Source organism: Orycteropus afer, unplaced genomic scaffold (assembly GCF_000298275.1).
Source record: "Orycteropus afer afer isolate SDZICR_OR568_19922 unplaced genomic scaffold, OryAfe1.0 scaffold00622, whole genome shotgun sequence".
NCBI lineage: Eukaryota > Metazoa > Chordata > Mammalia > Tubulidentata > Orycteropodidae > Orycteropus > Orycteropus afer.
Window position 1 is genome coordinate 493,663 of NW_006922209.1, and position 20,737 is coordinate 514,399.

Consider the following 20,737-nt stretch of genomic DNA (forward strand, 5'->3'; position numbering starts at 1 on the left):
GCATGACAGAATTTTGCAACACTAATGACATATTTATTGCAAATACCTTTCTTTCAACAACATAAATGGCAGCTATACACATGGACGTCACCAGATGAAATACACAGGAATCAGACCTACTACATCTGTGGAAAGAGGAGATGGAGAAGCTCAATATCTTCAGCCAAAAGAAGGCCAGGAGCTGACTGTGGAACAGACCACTAACTGCTTATACGTAAGTTCAAGTTGAAGCTGAAGATGATTAAAATAAGTCCATGAGGGCCAAAACATGACCTTGATTACATCCCACTTGAATTTAGAGACAATCTGAAGAATAGATTTGACTCAGTGAACACAAATGATCAAAAACCAGAGGAATTGTGGGATGACATCAAGAACATCATATACAAAGAAAGCAAAGGGTCATTAAAAAGACAGTAAAGGAAGAAAAGACCAAAATGGATGTCAGAAGAGACTCTGAAACTTGCTCTTGAATGGAGAATAGCTAAAGCAAATGGAAGAAATGACAAGATAAAAGAGCTGAACAGAAGATTTCAAAGAGCAGCTCGAGAAGACAAAGTCTATTATAATGAAAAGTGCAAAGACCTGGAGTTAGAAAACCAAAAGGGAAGAACACACTCAGTATTTCTCAAGCTGAAAGAACTGAAGAAAAAATTCAAGCCTCAAGTTGCAATATTGAAAGATTCTATGGACAAAGTATTGAATGATGCAGAAAACATCAAAAGAAGATGGAAGGAATACACAGAGTCAATGTACCAAGAAGAATTGGTCAGTGTCCATCCATTTCAAGAGGTTGCATATGATCAAGAACCAATGGTATTGAAGAAAGAAGTTGAAGGTGCACTGAAGGAATTGGTGAAAAACAAGCCTCCAGGAATTGACAGAATACCCATTGAGATGTTTCAACAAATGGATGCCCTGCTGGAGGCACTCACTAGGCTATGCCAAGAGATTTGGAAGACATCTCCCTGGCCAACTGATTGGAAGAGATCCATATTTGTACCTATTCCAAAGAAAGGTGATCCAACAGATTGTGGAAATTATCAAACAATATCATTAATATCGCATGCAAGTAAAATCTTATTGGAGATAACTCAAAAACAGCTGCAGCAGTATATTGACAGGGAACTTCCAGAAATGCAAGCTGGATTCAGAAAAGGATGTGAAATAAGGGATATCATTGCTGATGTTAGATGACTCTTGGCTGAAAGCAAAGAATACCAGAAAGACGTTTACTTATTTTTATTGACTATGAAAAAGTATTCAACTGTGTGGATCATAACAAATTATGGGTAACACTGAGAAGAATGGGAATTCCAGAACACTTGATTGTACTCATGAGGAACCTGTACATAGACAAAGGAGGCTGTCGTTCAAACAGAACAAGGGGACACTGCATGGTTTAAAATCAAGAAGTGAGTGCATCAAGGTTGCATCCTTTCACCATACTTATTCAATTTGTATGCTGAGCAAATAATTCAAGAAGCTAGACTATATGAAGAAGAACGAGGCATCAGGATTAGAGAAAGACTCATCAACAATTTGCGATATGCAGATGACACAATTTTGCTTGCCAAAAGTGAGGATGACTTGAAGCACTTACTAATGAAGATTGAAAACTAGTCTGCAGTATAGATTACACCTCAATATAAAGAAAACAAAAATCCTCACAACCAATAAGCAGCATCACGATAAATGGAGAAAAGATTGAAGTTGTCAGACTTCATATTACTTGATTCTACAATCAACACCAATCAGACGATGTATTGCACTGGGCAAATCTGCTGCAAAAGACCTGTTTCAAGTGCTGAAGAGCAAAGATGTCTCCTTGAAGACTAAGGTGCACCTAACCCAAGCCATGGTATTTTCAATTGCCTCTTATGCATGTGAAAGCTGGACAATGAATAAGGAAGACGATTGAAGAGTGGATGTTTTTGAGTTGTGGCATTGGCAAAGAATGCTGAGAGTATTGTGGACTGGTAAAAGAACTAATAAATCTGTCCTGGAAGAAATGCAACTGGAATATTCCTTGGAAACGAGAATGGCCAGACTTCGTCTCACCTACTTTGGTCATGCTGTCAGAGGAAACCATTCCCTGGAAAGGGATATCATGGTTGGTAAAGTGGAGGGTCAACGAAAAAAGGGAAGACCCTTAACAAGTAGATTGACACAATGGCTGCAATGATGGGCTCAGGTATGGCAAGGATCTTGAGGCTGGCACAGGACCAGGCAATGTTTTTTTCTGTTGTATATAAGGTCATTGTGAGTCAGAGATGACTTGATCGCACCTAACAACAGCAACAACAACAATTTATGGCATAAATAGACAGTGAAGCACAACCCAAAATGCACAAACAGCAGAAGATTAATTAGGTGAATGGGACCTTTTAAAAATTAAATTTCTATGTGTTTCAAAAGATTTCTCCAAAGGAGTCAAAAGAGAACCTACAGATTTGGGAAAAAATATTCAGCAATGACATATGACAAGGGACTTATCTCTAGAATTTATAGAAAACTCCAACACCTCAACAACAAAAAGACAAACAATCCAATTAAAAAATGGACAGAAGACATGAATAGACACTTCACCAAAGAGGATATTCAAGCGGCCAACAAACACATGAAGAAATGTTCATGATCATTAGCCATTAGAGAGATGCAAATCAAAACAACAATGAGATACCATCTGGCCCCAGCATTAATAGCAAAGTTCAACAAGACAGAAAATAACAAACACTGGCGAGGATGTGGAGAGATTGACACTCTCATACTCTGCTGGTAGGACTGTAAAATGATACAAGCACTGTGGAAAGCAGTATGGTGATTCCTTAAAAAGCTGGAATTAGAACTACCATTTGATCTAGCAATGCCATTACTAGGTATACATCCTAAAGAAGTGAGAGCCAGGACAAGAACAGATATATGCACACCCATGTTCATCGCAGCACTATTTACAATAGCCAAACGATGGAAACAACCTAGGTGCCCATCAACAGAAGAATGCATAAGCCAACTATGGTACATACAATGGAATACTATGCAACACTAAAGAATAATGTAGAATCTGCAAAAACACCACATAACATAGGTGAACTTGGGGGACATTTGCTGAGTGAAGTGAGTCAATCACCGAAGGACAAATATTGTATAAGTTCATTATTGCAAAAAGTCAAGGAAAGCTTTATATATGGAAGGAAATTTTCTTTGTTGGTTACCAGGGGTGGGAGGGAAGGGGAGGATACACTGCAAAAATAAAAAGAAAAGAAGAAATGTAAAAAAAGAGTGGGGAACTTTAAAGTTAGAATGAAACAGATTAAAAATTTATACAATTCGGTATCACTTACGTTTGAGGATTGTTTGTATGTATATATAAATTTTGTACTTTTTTATACTTTTACAATAACCCCTTCCTTTTCTAGAGCACTTTTCATTTACAGTGTGTGACTGGGGGAGGGGACTGTGTGCTGTGTGTTTTACTACAATAGCCCTTTAATACTGGCAGGGTAATTACACCTAATATCTTAACTCTACAAATAAAAAAACCAAAATTATGTAACAGATAAAATGATTTGCCACAATTCCCTCAGCTAATCAATAACAAGATTGTGATATGAATTCAGATGTCCTTTTTTTTTTTTTAATAATCTTGTGTTTTCAGTGGAAGTTCAAACCACAGTTTTGATGCCTATTCAACAATTTCTATACAAGCTGCTCAGTGACATTTGTTATATTCTCCACAATGTGTCGACAGTCTCACTACTTCCATTCTGGTTGCTCCATTCCTATACGTCTAGTCTCCCTGCCTACTTATATTCTCATCTTGGTTTCTTTTTTAAAACTTTTTATAGTGATTTGGGTGAAAGTTTATCGAGTGAATTGGCTTCCCATTCAACATTTCATACACATTCTGTTTCTTGATATTGATTGCAATTCCCACAGTGTAACAGCACTCTTCCCGCTTTCTCCTGTGTTTACAATTTCCATTCATCCTTCTTCCTTTCCTTTCTTGCCTCCTGAGTTGTGTCCCTTGGCAAATGCTGCCTGTTTACTCTCATGTGGTTGGTTCTGCTAGGGAGTGCATACCTCCCTGGTGTTATTGTTCACCTCATAGGCCTGTCTACTGTTTGGCCAAAAGTTGAGCCATGGGGGTGAATTCAGTTCCAGGCTCGAAGGTAAGAGCCACATCAGGAGTGGGGTTGCCACCAGTCTCTATCAGACTAGTAAGCTTGGTCTTTCTATAAATTTAGTGATCTTTCTTTTTTAAAAAATTTTATTGTGACTTGGGTGAAAGTTTACAGAGCAAATTCATCTTCCATACAGCAGTTCACATACACTTTGTCTCATGGCATTGACTGTAATCTCTCACAATGCAACAGCTCTCCTCCCACCCCCTCCCCATAGTTTCCTCTTCCCTGTGTCCTTCCCTCTCATGTACTCCTGCCTCCCCCAACTTTCTCCCTGTACATACACAGCCCTTCTATTCTCTCATGATTGATTTCTCCAAGGAGTGTATCTACCTATTGTAAATGTTTGGTTCATCTGACTGTCTTTTGTTTGGCTGGAAACCACAGGAGTGGGTTTAATTCCAGACCGGAAGGGTGGCTAGGGGCCATAGTCTCAGGGGTTCCACCAGGCTCTATCAGCCCAGCAAACCTGGTCCCTGTAAGTTTAGTGATCTTTCTGACCTACATACAACAATAAACACACTGCAGTTGAGTCTGACCCGATTCATAGAGACCCCTCCGTGGGCTTCCTACATGGTATCACTACAGAAGTAGATTGCCCAACCATTGCTTTTCTCCATATAATTAGATGAAAAACAAAAAGCACTCATTGCTAACCAGCTATTGACCCACCATAATTGTTCAATACATACCTGCGGAATCTCTGTTCAAACCTCTATCTTATCATTGCCCTAAATCTATTCCTGGGAGTTCTGGTAGTGTAGTGCCTAAGGCACTTGACTGCTAACCAGAAGGCTGGTGGTTCAATCGCACCAGCCACTCCTCAGAAGGAAGGTTGGGCAATCTACTTCCATAGTGATACTGCCTCAGAAACCCAAGGAGGGGTCGCTATGAGTTGGGTCCAACTCAACAGCACATAACAACAACAATAACTCCATATTGGTTCTCATCATTACCTTCAAATTCACTTCACAATCTTTTCTTTCTCCTTTTTCAGTCTACCTCTTACCTGACCTGGTAGTATATCTCCCTGAATCTTCATCTATCCACTCCACAAATGCATACTGAGCCCCCACTATGTGTGAAATACTGGGTTACACCATGTGAAGAAGACAAGTATGGCTAATCTCAAGCATTTAATCAGCTCTTAGGAAAAACTACTGAATGGATTTATATTCAAGAACATACAGTCAAGTAGAGGTCATATATCAGGCATATCTGTCACGGCTGTGAAGTCTGAGAAGGGCTAAGAACCAAATCTTATCAATGTGTCAAAGTTTAACCCTACTCTCAATCCAATTTTCTCCTTGTATCTCCTATTTGAAAAGATAGGTACACAATATATGCTTAGTTTCTACAAGTGAGTTTCCCAGAAGGGATGGGTGAAGAATGGCAATAGAAAACAAGAAACATAGGAGAATACAGGAACCAGACTCAGCAGAAAGGCCTGGCAATTCACTGCCAGGAAATCAGCATTGACAACCCTTAGAGCACGGTTCTCCCCTGACACACATGGGGCCACTGAGTCAGAATGGGCTCAACGGCAACTTTCATAGTAACCTCAAAAGGCGAGGGAATATATTTAGATAAACAGAAACAATGAAAACAAAATATTGCCATCTGGAGAAGAATGCATCGTGTAAACCTGGCAGACTGTGGGGAAAATACCAATGTTGCCAACAGTCCTTTAAACAAAGACCTCCCTTTCAGGGCCCTTTGCTGTGAATCAGAATGTCCCACTTCTTATCAATCAGTGGAAGGAGACGTTTCCCCTCGGTCTTCCAGCTCACTGTAAATCGGGGAATATATGTTTAATTCTTCATAAAGACGATCCTCTGGAACCTGACAAGGGTGGAAAAAAAATCATTCAATGTCAATCACCAAGAATTTTCCATCACCAGAAGACCTGTTCAAGGGATTTATCTCATTTGTGTGTGTGTGTTTCTGAATCTCATATTTTGCCCCATTACATGGTAATTATTGTCCGTGTCTCCAACAAGCCAAGCCAGATTGGTGACCAAGTGCACCCCAAGTGGACCCAAAGACAAGTTGGTAACACTATTATGTGTCTCAACTTTGCCACATCTACTGCTTTCTTTATCTTTTTAAAAAATAATAATAATAAATAAAGCAGTCAGAATGCTTCAGGAAAGCAGATAGATGAAAAGCGTACGCTTCGTCTGGCAGATTTGAATGAGCATATGTGCATCGAATATTGTCTGACGTTGTTGTTGTTTTTGTTGTTAGGTGCCATCGAGTTGGCTCCAACTCATAGCGACCCTCTGTACAACAGAACAAAACACTGGCCGGTCCTGCGCCAGCCTCACAATCCCTGCTACACCTGAGCCCATCGTGCAGCCACTGTGTCAACCCATCTCGCTGAAGGCCTTCCCCTTTTTTGGGACCCTCCACTTTACCAAGCATGATATCCTTCTCCAGGGAATGGTCCCTTCTGACGACATGACCAAAGCATATATTGGCTGATATACAGTACTGCAAAACTAATTTTTTTAAAATTCAGATTCAAGTAATATACTTGAGAGGGATTTTCATATATATTATCACAATTCAGTACAGACAGAGTTATAAGAAATGACAGTAAGATTATACGGCGATTATTCTTTTCACAACTACCTGGTATTATGGGAAGTAGAGAAATTAAAAAACAATGTTTTAGTTATACTACACTGAGTTAAAGCACATCGTGTTGCTATCATTTGGTTTTCTGTTCCCCCCCTTCTGAAAACTCGATGAGAACTGGAATCCTATTCACTTTTACACTTGGTGAACAGGAGTATCTGTCATTTGGTGGGAGCAGGCTGCCACATCTATCATAAAGGCTGGATTTTGATGGCAGGTTTGCAGAGCTTGCGTGAGAGAAACTGCATATGGTTTTAGTGTTTTTTAATGCATCACAGCTCTTGTAACACAGTACCTTTGGATGGCTCATGCAAGTATAATCGGTGAGCTGTAGAGAAATAGGAGCCCTGGTGGCTCAGTGGTTAAGCACTTGGTTGTCATCAGAAAGGTCAGCAGTTTGAACCCACCAGCCATTCCATGGGAGAAAGATGTGGCAGCCTGCTTCCATAAAGATTACAGCCTTGGAAACCTTCTGGGGCAGTTCTACTCACTGGCATCATTAGGGAGGTGTGGGGGTTACAGACTGCCCTGAGTGACACTGTCACAAGGGGTGACACCAAAATGACTGTCTATAAAATTTTTATGTAGTGTTTCAGCAGAAATTTATTGTTTGTAAAAATATAGTTAGTTATAAAAACAAAAACATTTTTCCTAAGCCCAGCTTATATGTATAAACATACCTGCAAGACTAAAACATTATATTAATTTACTCTTTGAACTTTCTAATACACTCCGATCAGAGCTGTCATTACTACTCAGTTACAATGAAGCTTCTAATCACATGGTTCCCTCTGCTCATGCTGTAAGTACACAGTGTTGCTTTTGTTGCACTAGTGTTTTTACAGCCACTGATTCTGTCCAGTTCTTTGGTGTTTTAGCTACAATGTTGTGGTAATTATTATTTGTGAATCTATATTGGTAACGTTTTTGAGAATAAAGTAGTAGTAATGTGGTGTAGTAATGACCTGGTATGGCTTTTCTAGCCATAAGTCTTTGTAAACTCTGTGGTGGAATTTGCCATGAGCAACTGAGTAGCTCCTGACTGTTAAAGTTATCCACCTGGGGTATTTTTGTTGAATGTAGCACCAAGTAATTTTCTAGGAAGTTTGCTCTCTCTCAGGTGTATAGAATTATGATGTTGGGTTTGGTTAATTTGGTCACTAGGCCAGGCTCAAAAAGGAGCCCTTGTAGAGTCAGAAGAAATCTCTCTGATTAATGGCTGAGAAAGACGTGCTGCTGAGAGAAATGCGCTCCTGAAAGACATGCACTTACTAAGAGACAGAAGCGAGAAACATGCACTGAGAGAGAAACTGAGAAACACGTACTTTTGGGAGAGAGACACCAAGAGGCATGCACTGCTGGGAGAGAGACTGTTGGCTGAAAGATGGCAGGCTGAGAGAGACTAACTGTTGTTCCTGAACTTGAATTGTAGTCTGTTGCTTCCCTAATAAACCCCATAATCTGTGAGTTCTGTGTGGCTGCTGCAGTGAATTATCAAACCCAGCAGAAAGGTGGTGGGTGCTGCAAGAGGAACAGCTGGTGTCAGGGCTGGTGAAAGGGCTGGAGGGAGAGCATGTCTGGCCTCACAAGGAGAGGCCTTGGGCTCCTGATGGCGATTCTATCTTCCTCTTGTGGGGTTAGAGGAAGTCAGAAGATGCGGCCTCCTTGCGTCTTTGGCAAGTAATTAAAGGAAAAGAAGGAGAAAAATGAAAAAAGGTTTCCTCTCAGTTACTAATAAGGAGCCCTGGTGGTGTTGTAGTTAAGGCATTGGTCTGCTAACCAAAAAGGTAGGCAGTTCAAACCCACCAGCTGCTCCACAGGAGGAAGATGAGGCAATCTACTTCTGTAAAGATTCACAGCCTTGGAAATCCAATGGGTGTCACTATGCATCAGAATCAACTGCATGGCAGTGGGTTTGGATTCTCAGTTACTAAAAATATTGTAATTAATGACATAAATCAATGCAGTTTTGTTGTTAATACTCATATAATCTAAGAAATCCAATTTACAACCATATTTATCACAGATTATTCTATGATTAAAATTGATAATAAACATCACTAAGGATTCTGTGCAGTTTCGTATGGGAGAGGACCATGGCAGGGGTGGTGACACCATGAGTTACCACACTGGGTGACTCTGATCCTAGTGACAATACTGATTCTACTCTATCCTGTAGGTCTGCTAAGAGTCAAAATTGACTCAAGGGCACACAGCAACAACATGGACAAGAAAGTAGGCCTTTGATCCTACAGGCAGAAACTTCCTTTTGCTGGTATGAATCTACGGGGAATGATACCTCTGTTTCACAGTGTAACTGGGAAACTCGAGTCACTGAGGTTATTGACCCCAAAATTATCCCTCTCTTTATGGTTTTCCTCTTTCAGGTTTTCTGTACCTTCTCTGATAAGAGGTCACTGCTTTTGAAATTTCTTTGACAAAGCAAGGAGTCTTTGAGGAACCAGAAGGATGAATTGATAAACATACCTTTAGGAACAAGGTGTCACAGCAAAAGGGCAGAGAGCTAGCCAGAATGATGTAAGGTTAATCCTGCTATAAAACTTTGTAAAATTTCTATGACTTTAGCTCAGAAGGAAGATTGGACAATCTACTTCCATAGTGATACCATCTCAGAAACCCAAGGAGGGGTTGTATGAGTCAGATCCGACTTGATGGCAGTGAATTTGGTTTAGTTTTTGGTTTTTAACTCAATGATGTTTGTTAATTTCTCCCAGTTACTTATCTATATTTTTCACTCCTTTGTACATCTTAGCTTTCCATCTTTTTCCCTTTCATAGTCCCCTAAGCTTTACTTCTTTAGGACAGAGTCTATAGGTCAGCTCTACTCTAATCCCCACCTTGCACATCTTCTGGCTTATAGTTATCACGTTACGGTTATTGTTGGCTATTTGTTCTCCCTCTCTTCTGAAAACTCTAATTCATCACTTTAAACTCTTAGTGAGCAGCACTCGAGCAGTATCTGTCATGCATTAGCATTTGGTAGCTACTCCTTGAATGACACAGTGAATGAGGCTCTGCCTTTTTCTGTTGTCAACAGCAATAACAAGTCTACAAAACACGTGTACTTGATTTAGAGGAAAAGAGAAGTCCAAGGAAAAAATCCAACCGGAATGATTCTTTTTCACACATCAAAGGTGGAATGGGTAAGGAAGGCAAGTGGAAATGCAGGTGGTAGTCAAGAGTTAGAGGAGGAGGACTGGAGCAAGAGTTAGTCACTAGGCTGCCAACTGAAAAGGTTGATGATTGGACCCACCCAGTAGCTCCAGGGGAGAAAGGTCTGGTGACCTGCTCTCATACAGGTTACAGCCTAGAAAACCCTATGGGGCTTCTCTACTCTGTCACATGGGGTTGCAACAAGTCCAAATCAACTCGACAGCACCTTACAACAACAACAGTCATGAGTTCGGAGTCCCTGGGTGGTGAAGCAGTTAATGTGTGCCTGTTGAGAGGTTAGAGGTTCAAGTCTGCCCAGGAGGGCCTCAGAATAAAAGTCTGGTGATCTATCTCAAAAAAATCAGCCACTAAAGACACTATAGAACACAATTCTACTCTGGCACTCATGGGATCACCACGAGTCAAGTTGGCTTGACAGCAACTGGTTTGGTTTTGGAATTTGGTTTAGTCAATAGTTAGAGGGAAGGTTTGGAAGAAAGAAGGGCGGTAAAAGTCAAGGGTGTTGGGGAAGGAGAGTGCAAGAATGTATATAAGGGGCTATGCTGAGAAAGAAATTTAGGTCCAAATACCCGAGTGTTTTCATCACAACAACACTGCCTGCACATTCACCTCTCCTGCTCCAAATGAGTCGAGAAACATCTACATTTTCTAAAATTATAACGACCCTAATCCCTAGTCAGAAAGATATACTATGAGATCTGTACTACTTGTGGGAGTAAAATGTGATCTAAAATAGGAGATTTAGAAATGTAATTACTGAAAGAGACAATTTTCTATAAGAAATGTGGAACAAATGTTCCAGAAAACAATTCAGGCCATGTTTTTAAAGTTAAAACTTAAATTATTTAACCTGTCATTAGTATCAGGCTTAAATATCAGTCTGCTACTTACCTTATCTTTTTTGAATAATTCTCCCACTCCATAGATCATAAGTAGCACTGCACTGCAAAACCCCAAAATGGTGAGAAACAGGAGCATGGCCACGATTTCCTATTGGACAACCACCACCAATAACAACAACAAAAGGCAATTAGAGAATGCTGTGCTAGCCGTACTTTTCCAAGAATAAAATTAAGAAAAACTAAAACACTAAACTAGAGCCTGAGGACTAAAAGCCACATGGGATCCTGGGCCAGAAACCAGTAGTTTTGCAACAAAGGACTTTGTTGGGAGAATGGGTGAAGATGAAGTAAAGCCTGTAGACGGGACTATATAAGACCTGTAGTGTACATATTGTATATGCAGAGGATTATATAGGGAATTGAAAACAATAATATTTGGGGAATTAGCTGTAGGGTCTATGGGATTTCCTTGTACTATTTTTACAACCTTACTGTATGTCTGAGATTATTTCATGATTTAAAAAAAAAAAAAAAAAAGTAAAAAAACAAAAGACAATTAGAAGTACATGGTAGATGCCCCGAAAGTACAGCCTTACAACCCTGCTATCTTCACCCCCCATATGACCAATCCCTATAAAGTGGCACACTCAGGAAAACCAGGAGTTGCTATTTGGTTAACATAACAGACACCTAAAACCTTGCCCAGCCCGGCCTAAGTGGGTGAAAGGAGGGGCCACTAGCATCTCCCTGAACAACAGGGACCTACGAAAAATGATGTTGCATGATTGAGATTGTGAAAAACGAGTGTTTCCGTGGAAAAGGAAAAGAGGGCTTCTTAATTAGATTAAGATCCAGCATTTCAAGCTTCCCTCCAGAAATACTTACAGTGGAAAAGGAGGCCACAAAACAAAAGTCATCCTGATCAACTTCCAGGCAGTTGGAGAGGGAAGCCGAGCTTTCCTTCAGGTTGATGATCAGGATGATAATTCCTGTTGCCGCAGTTACGCTGCTGATGGTGTTTGCTCCCAGTCTGCCTTGCACCTGGTGGTAGAGAAGAGCACTCAGATATGTGCCTTCGCCCGCCAGGGTGCACAACCTCACCACTACTATCTCAGGGTTGGATGCACCCATTCAACCCTGCATTGGTTCAAAATATAGCTTAAAAAGGGAAATCTTGAAAATATACTTACTGTTTCATGTGTCAAATATTAACTAAAAATTAATGGCTGTTTTTGTCAGGTATAAAACCTTTCTGAGAACAAATCAATCAAAATGGCCATTTGTGCTAAGTATATACTTTGACAGAAAAATAAACCAAAACAATTTGCTTTAACCGAACAAAATGAATCAAAACATTGCCATTGAGTTGATTCCAACTCTTGTGACCCTATAGGAACTACTTCATGGGTTTGTGAAGGCTGTAATCTTTATACAAACAGGCCGCCATATTGTTCTCCTGAAGAGTGGCTTATGAGTTTAAACAACTGACCTTTCAATTACCAGCTGAGTGTTTTACCACTGAACAGCCAGCATTCTCTCCCTCCACTGAAGATATACCTAAGATCCAATCATTACAACTTCCCTAGTGGAAATCCTCCAATTGCCTTTTAAAACCCTGAGCTTGAGCTGCTTGACCAAGCACCTTGCCATTTCCTGCTAGGACAGCAGTCCCGGCTGTCATCACTCCCCATAGGACCAATCCCTACAAAGCAGCACACTCAGGAAAACCAAGAGAGAGTTTTCTTGCTGGACTGCATTCGAGAGGAACCACATGGATACACAAGGCTCTCCTTACATGGCCCCCCGATTGGAGATGAGTTATTCAGATGATCACGTATGCCACAGGGACAAGGCAGGTGTGGGGCCATTTTTTAACAATTGTCAAGGCAATGCTATGTGTAGTCGTTAAATTTGTGTGTCAACTTGGTTGGGCCTTATTGAGCGGCTGGGCAGCTGGCTGGAGTTATTCCCCATGGTGAGATTGCTCATTAACTCCATGGTGGACTGTATTGGAGCAGCTGAGTAGCTGCTTTTGGGATGTGGTCTCCTTCCAGTATATAAGAAGCAACTTTGAGGAAGGTCTCAGCTTTTTGGCACGCTTGAACCCTGCATGTAGTCAAGTCATTGTTCAACAGCCTGCCATGCCCTGCAGATCTTGGGACTTTCAATGGATTTGAATTAGTGGCTTGCCATGTTGTTTGGTGATTTCAGGACTGTGCCTTTTCACATGTCAACCTTGGGTTTGTCAGCCTCAGCAGCCAGCAGCTGTCTGAGTGAAGAAAAGCCTCCAGCTTCAGTGGACCAGGAGCAGGAGACAGAGCTGAAGGCCAAGGTTGAGGGGCTCTCACCCAGCCCCTAGAGCCTGGCACTTTGAACTTGGACTTAAAGCCTCCAACTATAACAGAATAAACTCCTGTTTGTTAAAGCCATCCCATTAGTGGTACCTAGTGGCAATATTTTACTGTTTTTTGGATGATTATATCACATTTCTGTTATTAATGATTATATTCAATTTCTGTGACAAAAGGCCTTTTTGTACAAAATGTTGTTGTTAGGTGCCATTGAGTCAATTCCAACTCATAGTGACCCCATGTACAACAAAATAAAACCCTGCCTGCTCACGTGCCAGCCTCACAATCCTTGCTATAATTGAGCCCATTGTCACAGACCCTGTGTCAAAAAAACAAAACAAAATTAAAAAAAAAACAAAACAAAAAAAACGGCCATTGAGTCAATTCAGACTCATAGCAACCCCCACTGGGTTTCTGAAGTGATAAATCTTTATGGAACTAGACAGCCCTATCTTCCTTCCACAGAGTGACTGGTGGGTTTGAACCACCAACCTTCTAGTTAGCAGTCAAATGCCTTAGACACTGCACCACCAAAAAAAAAAAAAATATATCCACAGTCACATAATATAGGAAATGAAAACACATCACTAGAAAAACCCCCAAAATGCCATTTTTTCTGACCTTCTCAATGACTGACAAAGAATTGCAACTCACCAGATACGTTGCATCGTTCCTTTCACATATAACTGACAAAAATCCAGAAATAGCAAACTGTTCAAAAGGGAAAGAAAAATGCCACAGTGAGTCTCTCCTCTTCTCTGTATCTCTTCACCTCCATCCTCTAAACAGTGGGTAAAATTGGGGGGACTCTATAAAGCTATCTATTACTGTCCTCTGTGACCCCCATGCTTCCTCATCCCTAGCTCTGAGAGAGTGCTTCTCAAAGTTAAATGTGCACATGAATCACCTGGCAGTCAAAATGCAGATCCAGATAGGCAGACAGATGATGATAGATAGAGAGATAGGTAGGTAGGTAGGTAGGCAGGTAGGTAGGCAGGCAAGCAGGCAGGCAGGCAGGCAGGTAGGTAGGTGGGTAGATGAGTAGATAGGTAGACGGATATGGACACATGTATTTCATTTTTGTTGTTGTTGTTGAGAATACACACAGCAAAACACACCAATTCAGCAGATTCTACACGCACAGCTCAGTGACCCTGATTACAGCTTGTTGCATTGTGCAACCATTTTCACCCTCTGGGTGAGGCCTTGACTCTGCATTTCTCCCAGGCTCCCGGGTGCTGCTGACACAGCCCATCCACGGGCCACTCTTGGAGTAGCAAGGTCTTGCTGCATGTGGGGTATGACTCTAATCCTACTCTCACATTGTTGTGAATTATTTGTTTGTATGTCCGTCCTCTGCTTTAGACTGTCAATTCCTTCGGGCAAGAAACACGTTTCTAGCACATATATATCCAGTGTCTGGATATGATGCATCATATGCGAAAAACAAAACAGTGGCTGCAGAGTCAGTTCTGAGTCGTGGAAACCCCAGGGGTGTCAGAGCAGAACAGTGCTGAGGGTTTTCAGTGGCTTCATCTTTTGAAAGTAGATCTCCGGGCCTCTCTTGCAAGGTATCTCTGGGGAGATTCAAACCACCAATCTTTCAGTTAGCAGATGAGCATGTAAACTGCTTCACCACCCATTACATATCATACATTCATTTTGAAAATCTGCATGGTCAAAGACTTAGTGAAAAGTTAAATCAATGGCACAAACTTAAAACAATCTCTTAAAATCTCAGATTGTATCATGGGTTGATAGACACGTAACAAGCTAAGTGTTTAGCATGGAGAGCCAGTAAGAGAGAAATTTCAAATGGCAAAGATTCAAGGAGAATCTCCAACAAGTGGTCTGAGTGCTGACTATGTAGCAGGGAGTCAAGCCAAGTTTTGAGTTAAAGTATATCCTTGTGGACAAAATGTTGATACATAACATCACGCGGATTCATTGCAAAACAATTATGCTGAATGAAAAAAAACAACATTAAAGAGAACATACTGTATAATTCCACTTATATAAAACTCCAGAAAACACAAGCTAATCTATAGTGACAGAAAGCAGGTCAGCAATTACTTGGAGATGGGAGGAAAAGGAGGAGGAAGTGATACAGAAATAGCACAAAGAAACTTCTGGAGATGATGGATATGTTCTTTTGTATTAATGCAGAGACGACTTGATATGCATGTACATGTGTCAAAACTTATAAAATTATACACTTTAAATATGTGCAAATGATTATATGTCATTTACATCTCAATAAAACTATGTTTAAGATATGATTCACCCATCCATTTTCCAGATGTGCAATGATTCAAAAAGCTGCCATGCAAATGTTCCTGAAAGAGTTTCTGGGATGCAGTAGAAGTTTTCCAAACTGTTCACCTTGCTCTCCTCATCCCAGCATTCTGCTTCCAGCCCTTCAATAATGTGAGTTTATTGATGAATGGGGTTAGGGACAACTGCTTGGAATTTGAAACCCTAGATTCAGTTTCTATTGGCTAAATGCCTAATATCCCTTGGGCTATTTAATTAATTTGTATTAGTCTCAGTTTCCCCATCTTATAAAAGCATGCTAACATATTTAACCCACCATGAACTCTAGTAAGGATTCATATGTATGTTTATGTATGTATGTATGTGTATATATATGTGTGTGTGTGTGTGTGTGTGAGTGTGTGTGTATATATGTTGTTGTGTGCCACTGAGTCAATTCTGACCCATAGCAACTCCATATGACGGAGTAGAACCTCTCCATAAGGTTTTCTGGGTTGTAGTCTTTATGGGAACAGATTGTCAGGTTTTCTCTCCAGCAGAACCACTGGTGGGTTCAAACTGCCATCCTTTTATTTAGCGGCCAAGTGTTTATCCATTGCACCACTAGGAAGTGCTCTCTCTCTCTCTGTTTCTCTTTGTCCCTCTGTCTCAGTCTCCCTCTCCCTCCCTCTCTCTCTTTCTCGCTCTCTCTCTCTCTCTCTATATATATATATATATATATTTGTTATTTATATATCTCAGAAGTGGTGATAAGCCATTGGTTAGATCTGGGTAAGATAAAAGCTATGTGCAGTGTTATTTTGGAAACAATTTGTAGGTCATATACTTACAAATACTGCTCCCCACAATGGGTAGCCTGCTTTAAATGATGAAAAAATCTCTCTCTCAAATTCTGAAATATTGATCATGGAGTAGACAATTGTTCCAAAGGAAAGGCATATCAAACCAATCAGAATTTGTGTTACCTGTAGAAAAATTTATAGGTTTGTTTAATAAGAAAATATTTTCCCAAGATTGCATCAATTTCCTTACAACTAAAGCCAAATAGGAGAAATCGCTGTCATGTCTCAGGCACTCAGGATCCCAATGTGAGATTCTACAATATCCTTGGCCATTAGGAGAATTGACACAGGTATCACCTAGTGCACAGGCAGCCAATACATTTATTTATGTTGCCATGATTGACGTCAATAACTGTTCTATCCATCCAAGTGAAGACAGAGATTCTGAATCCTCCACAGTAAGGTATACATTCATCCACCAGCAACTGACTAGAGTTAAGAGATCCTGTTTGCTGTTCTTGTCCTAGTAATTTGAAGCCTTCATGAAGAAATGCTTCTCTCTTCCCAAAAGCGCCCAGTTAGTGTCACCTCTAAAATATTCTTTTAGAGGGTCTTTCACTCCCTCATGAACCCAAAAGGGGTAGTACTCTGCTCACACAACCAAATGTTCTTTCCTCAAGGCAGCCCTACCCCAGTCAAGGTTAGAGGAGCCTCACTCACCCCCAGGAATTCCAGCTCCTTCTTCAAGAGTGTCAGCCATGTGTGGTGTGGTGGAGATGGGGCAGGTTTCTCCAGCAGACGGTCATCATGGAGAGCTATTTCCGAGAGTCCAATATCAGCCGCACTTTGAAGGTTAACAAAAATTCGATCATTAGAAAATTCTGTAACTCCCTGTGCAAAGTCCTAGACTGATAGAAGAGGGATTTTATTTGCTTGTTTTTTTTTTTTTTTAATGAAACAATCCATTACCATTGAGTCCATTCCAATTCATGGTGACCCCATGGGTCACAGAGTAGAATTGAAATCCATAGGATTTTCTTGGCTATAAATTTTACAGAAGCAGATGACCAGCCCTTCCTTCTGTGGTAACATGGAGTGGGTTTGAACCACTGAAGTTTTGGTTAGTAGGCAGGAACAAACCCATTGTGCTGCCCAGGAACATAGTACCTAGACAAAATCACTATATAATCAGTAACTAAAATGAGACAAACACCAAACCAAGTCTTCCAAATTTTTTCTTGTTAATCTATGATGATGAGTAAAAGTAAGAAGGAAACACGTTTATCTATGAAACTCACAGACCTTTAGCATAGAAATATTTCTGAGTATATTTCGCCAAAGATACACCCAATTTCGTATGTACAGAGGGCAGTAAAGGAAGGACGGTTAGGGGTTAGTTGTACTTCTCATCCTATTTTCAGCCTCAGAAGAGGCTAATTTGGAATAATGTCCCTTCTAAAGCTTCAGAATATACTTACTTTTTAAATTTCAATTATATTCAGCCTCATATTGATTCTCCAAAGCTCTACCTCCAGTCTTGTTTTTGTTGTTGTTGAGTTGGCCCCAAGTCATGGTGATCCCATATGCTACAGAGTGTTTCTTGGCTCTAATCTTTATGGAAGAAGTTAGCTGGGCCTTTATTTCCATAGAACTACTGGGGGGTTCCAACGGCCAGCCTTTGAGTTAGTTGATGACTGCAAACCACTTATACCACCAGGCTCCACAGTCTCTTCTAAAACCTTTTAAAGGTTCTTCATCTTTGGTGTTGAAAGTAAAAGAATACTACGCACCCCTGTCTGTCTTCATTTTGAGAACATTTCACCTCTAAACAATAGGAAAGAATCCTCACAGCTTGAAATTCACAAAGACTAACAGGAAGAAACTCCGGGTCACCTTGTAGAGCTTATGTCTTTAAGACCCATCAGACAAGAGATCAGTATGAACAATATGGTGTCCCCTGCCTCCTACCTAGAATATGACCCTCTACTGTTAGAAGGAGGAGACCTGCTGGCACATGGTTAAGGGCTCTGCTGCTAACCAAAATGTTGGTGGTTTGAACTTAGCAGTTACTCCATCGAGAAAAATCTTGGTGATCTCTGGTAAAAGTTACAGTCTAGGGAACCATGTGGGGCAATTCTACTCAGTCATAGAAGATCACTAAGTTGGAATCGACTCAATGGCACACATTGTCATCAACTACTATTAGAAAATCATTATGCCCAGTTGACAGGCTGAGAAAAACCCTTCCTGCCCATCAGCCAGAGAGAACCAGTGTATCACAGAGGAGTACAGCAGAGTACTTCCTTATATTCGAAATATTCATTAAGCCAGATGGGTCTGTGCCTAAGCTCATGAATTGGCATCTCTCCATCAGGTCCCTAAGTGACTGTGAATAGAATAAAAAGTGGCCAGTACCTACCTGGACTGTCCTTGTGGGTTTGGGAGGGCGAGGTCTGCTCTGCTCATGTTTCTCCTGTCCCTTTTTTGTCATTAACTGGGCTATGCAGCAATGAGCATGACTTTTACAGCAAGACTTGGTGGCCTTCTCACACTGTGCTCCAGATGGGCAGTTAAGCTGGGTTGACTCATGGCACTGATGACTATCTTCATACACAAGTCATTTGTCAGATAGATAAGTTTCCCAGCTGATCAAGATCAAGAGGGCGTGTGTATGCATATGTGCATGTGTGTGTGTGTGTATGTGCGTTGTTATAATGAATGGCAAAATTGATGAGGCTACTGAGTAGGGAGTAGTATGAAATGAAGAACGTTGAGATTCCTGGAAGATAATTTGCGGAACTCATAAATAAGGCATTAAGTGGATGTTGAGAGAGTGAGAGAAAACAGGAGAACAGAAATAAATGGGGAGCTCTGGTGGCACAGTGCCTAAAGCATTTGACCACTAACCCGAAGGCTGGTGGTTCAAACCCACCAGCCACTCTTCAGAAGGAAACCCAAGGAGGGGTCACTATGAGTTGGATCCGACTTGACAGCAGTGAGTTTTGAGTTTATTCTAGAGCTTTCTCTACTTGTGTTCCAATTCAGCCACTTCTGTGAAAGAAGTTCTCCAACTACACCTTTGAAAATTGGTCTTCCCTGTTTTAGACATACCCACCTTCAGAGTTAGGCCCAAGGCTGAAGTACTCTTTGCGTCAATGAGCATGTCTTTGTATCTCTGGCTCCATCTCTGACTTCCATGTCTGTTACCCCTCTCTCTTCCTGTCAGACGCTGTGTATAGGGGTCTCTGCAGCAGAGCCTCTGAGACTGGATAGGGTAGGATTCTAATTGCTGCGATCTGTTGCACATTAGTGTGGAAGCTAACATTTTCACACTAAAGACAACTCCATTGTCTGCTATCACGTTAGACTGACTGCTTCTGAGTGGTGAGAGAGGGATTCAAAGTCCGCTGGTAATGGCAGAGGTGGGACATCAGAGGCATGGAGAGGCATGAACTCAGTGGCATATCCTCTGAGCACATCTGAAGAGCTTTGGGTTGAGCAGTAACCCAAATTAGGGTTAGGGCTAAACCCATGTGCTCATTCTAACTGCATAACAACAGCAAAACTGAGTACACATGAGATTCTCAGGTTTTGGCCTCTTTCATTTCAGTCTAATTATACACATAATCTGAAATGACTCTTTAAAAAAGCATCAAGATACTACAAGAAGGATTTCTAAGGGAAGGTGACTTTTGAGTCAGGACATAAAATGACAGCCTCATGAGTTTTCACTGGCTTGCCTCTTGCTTAGTGAAAATACCCTACACCTCTGGGAAAGGCCTGAGGAAGTGGCTGTTTATGATGCTTCCTGTTTGTTAAAGGGGCCCTGGTAGTGCAGTGGTTGAAGCACTTAACTGCTAACCATAAACTTAGCAGCTTGAACCCACCAGCCACTCCAAGGGAAAATGATGTGGCAGTCTGCTTCCATAAAGATTTACAGCCTTGGAAACCCTAGGGTTCTACTCAGTCACAGGGCTTCAAATCAGTACAAACTGGTTCAAAAGGGTTTGGTGATTGTCATTGTAAGCAAGGGCTGCATATGCATTGGATAGCAACCAAATCTGTTGCCCCTGGTATTTTGCCATCTGCTCAAAGATGGCGGCTGACTGTGACTCTCACACCAAACTCACTGCCAAGCAGTCGATGGTGACTCATAGTGACCCCCTTTGGGTTTCTGAGGCAGTAAATCTTTATAAAAGTAGATTTCCCAGTTTTCCTTCCATGGAGTGGCTGGTGGGTTTGAACCGCCAACCTTGTGATTAGCAGTCAAATGCTTTAGGCACTACGCCACCAGAGCTCATGTTGTTGTTGTTGTTGTTATGTGCCTTCGAGTCGGACCCGACTCATAGCAACTCCTCCTTGGGTTTCCGAGGCAGTATCACTATGGAAGTAGGATTGCCCAACCTTCCTTCCGAGGAGTGGCTGGTGGGTTTGAACCGCCAGCCTTCTGGTTAGCAGTCAAGTGCCTT

General features: G+C 41.2%; 1 protein-coding gene across 1 annotated transcript; it reads right to left on the reverse strand.

Annotated features, from left to right (window-relative positions):
* Positions 1-5,930: 5,930 nt before the first annotated feature.
* Positions 5,931-19,431, reverse strand: MS4A2 (membrane spanning 4-domains A2). Its single transcript, XM_042783060.1, has 8 exons — positions 19,346-19,431; positions 18,688-18,747; positions 16,989-17,112; positions 16,317-16,451; positions 13,834-13,923; positions 11,747-11,902; positions 10,911-11,009; positions 5,931-6,026 (listed from the first exon to the last, which is right to left on the reverse strand). Exons 1-8 carry the CDS (start codon positions 19,429-19,431, stop codon positions 5,931-5,933), a joined length of 846 nt encoding a protein of 281 aa, XP_042638994.1.
* Positions 19,432-20,737: the final 1,306 nt, after the last annotated feature.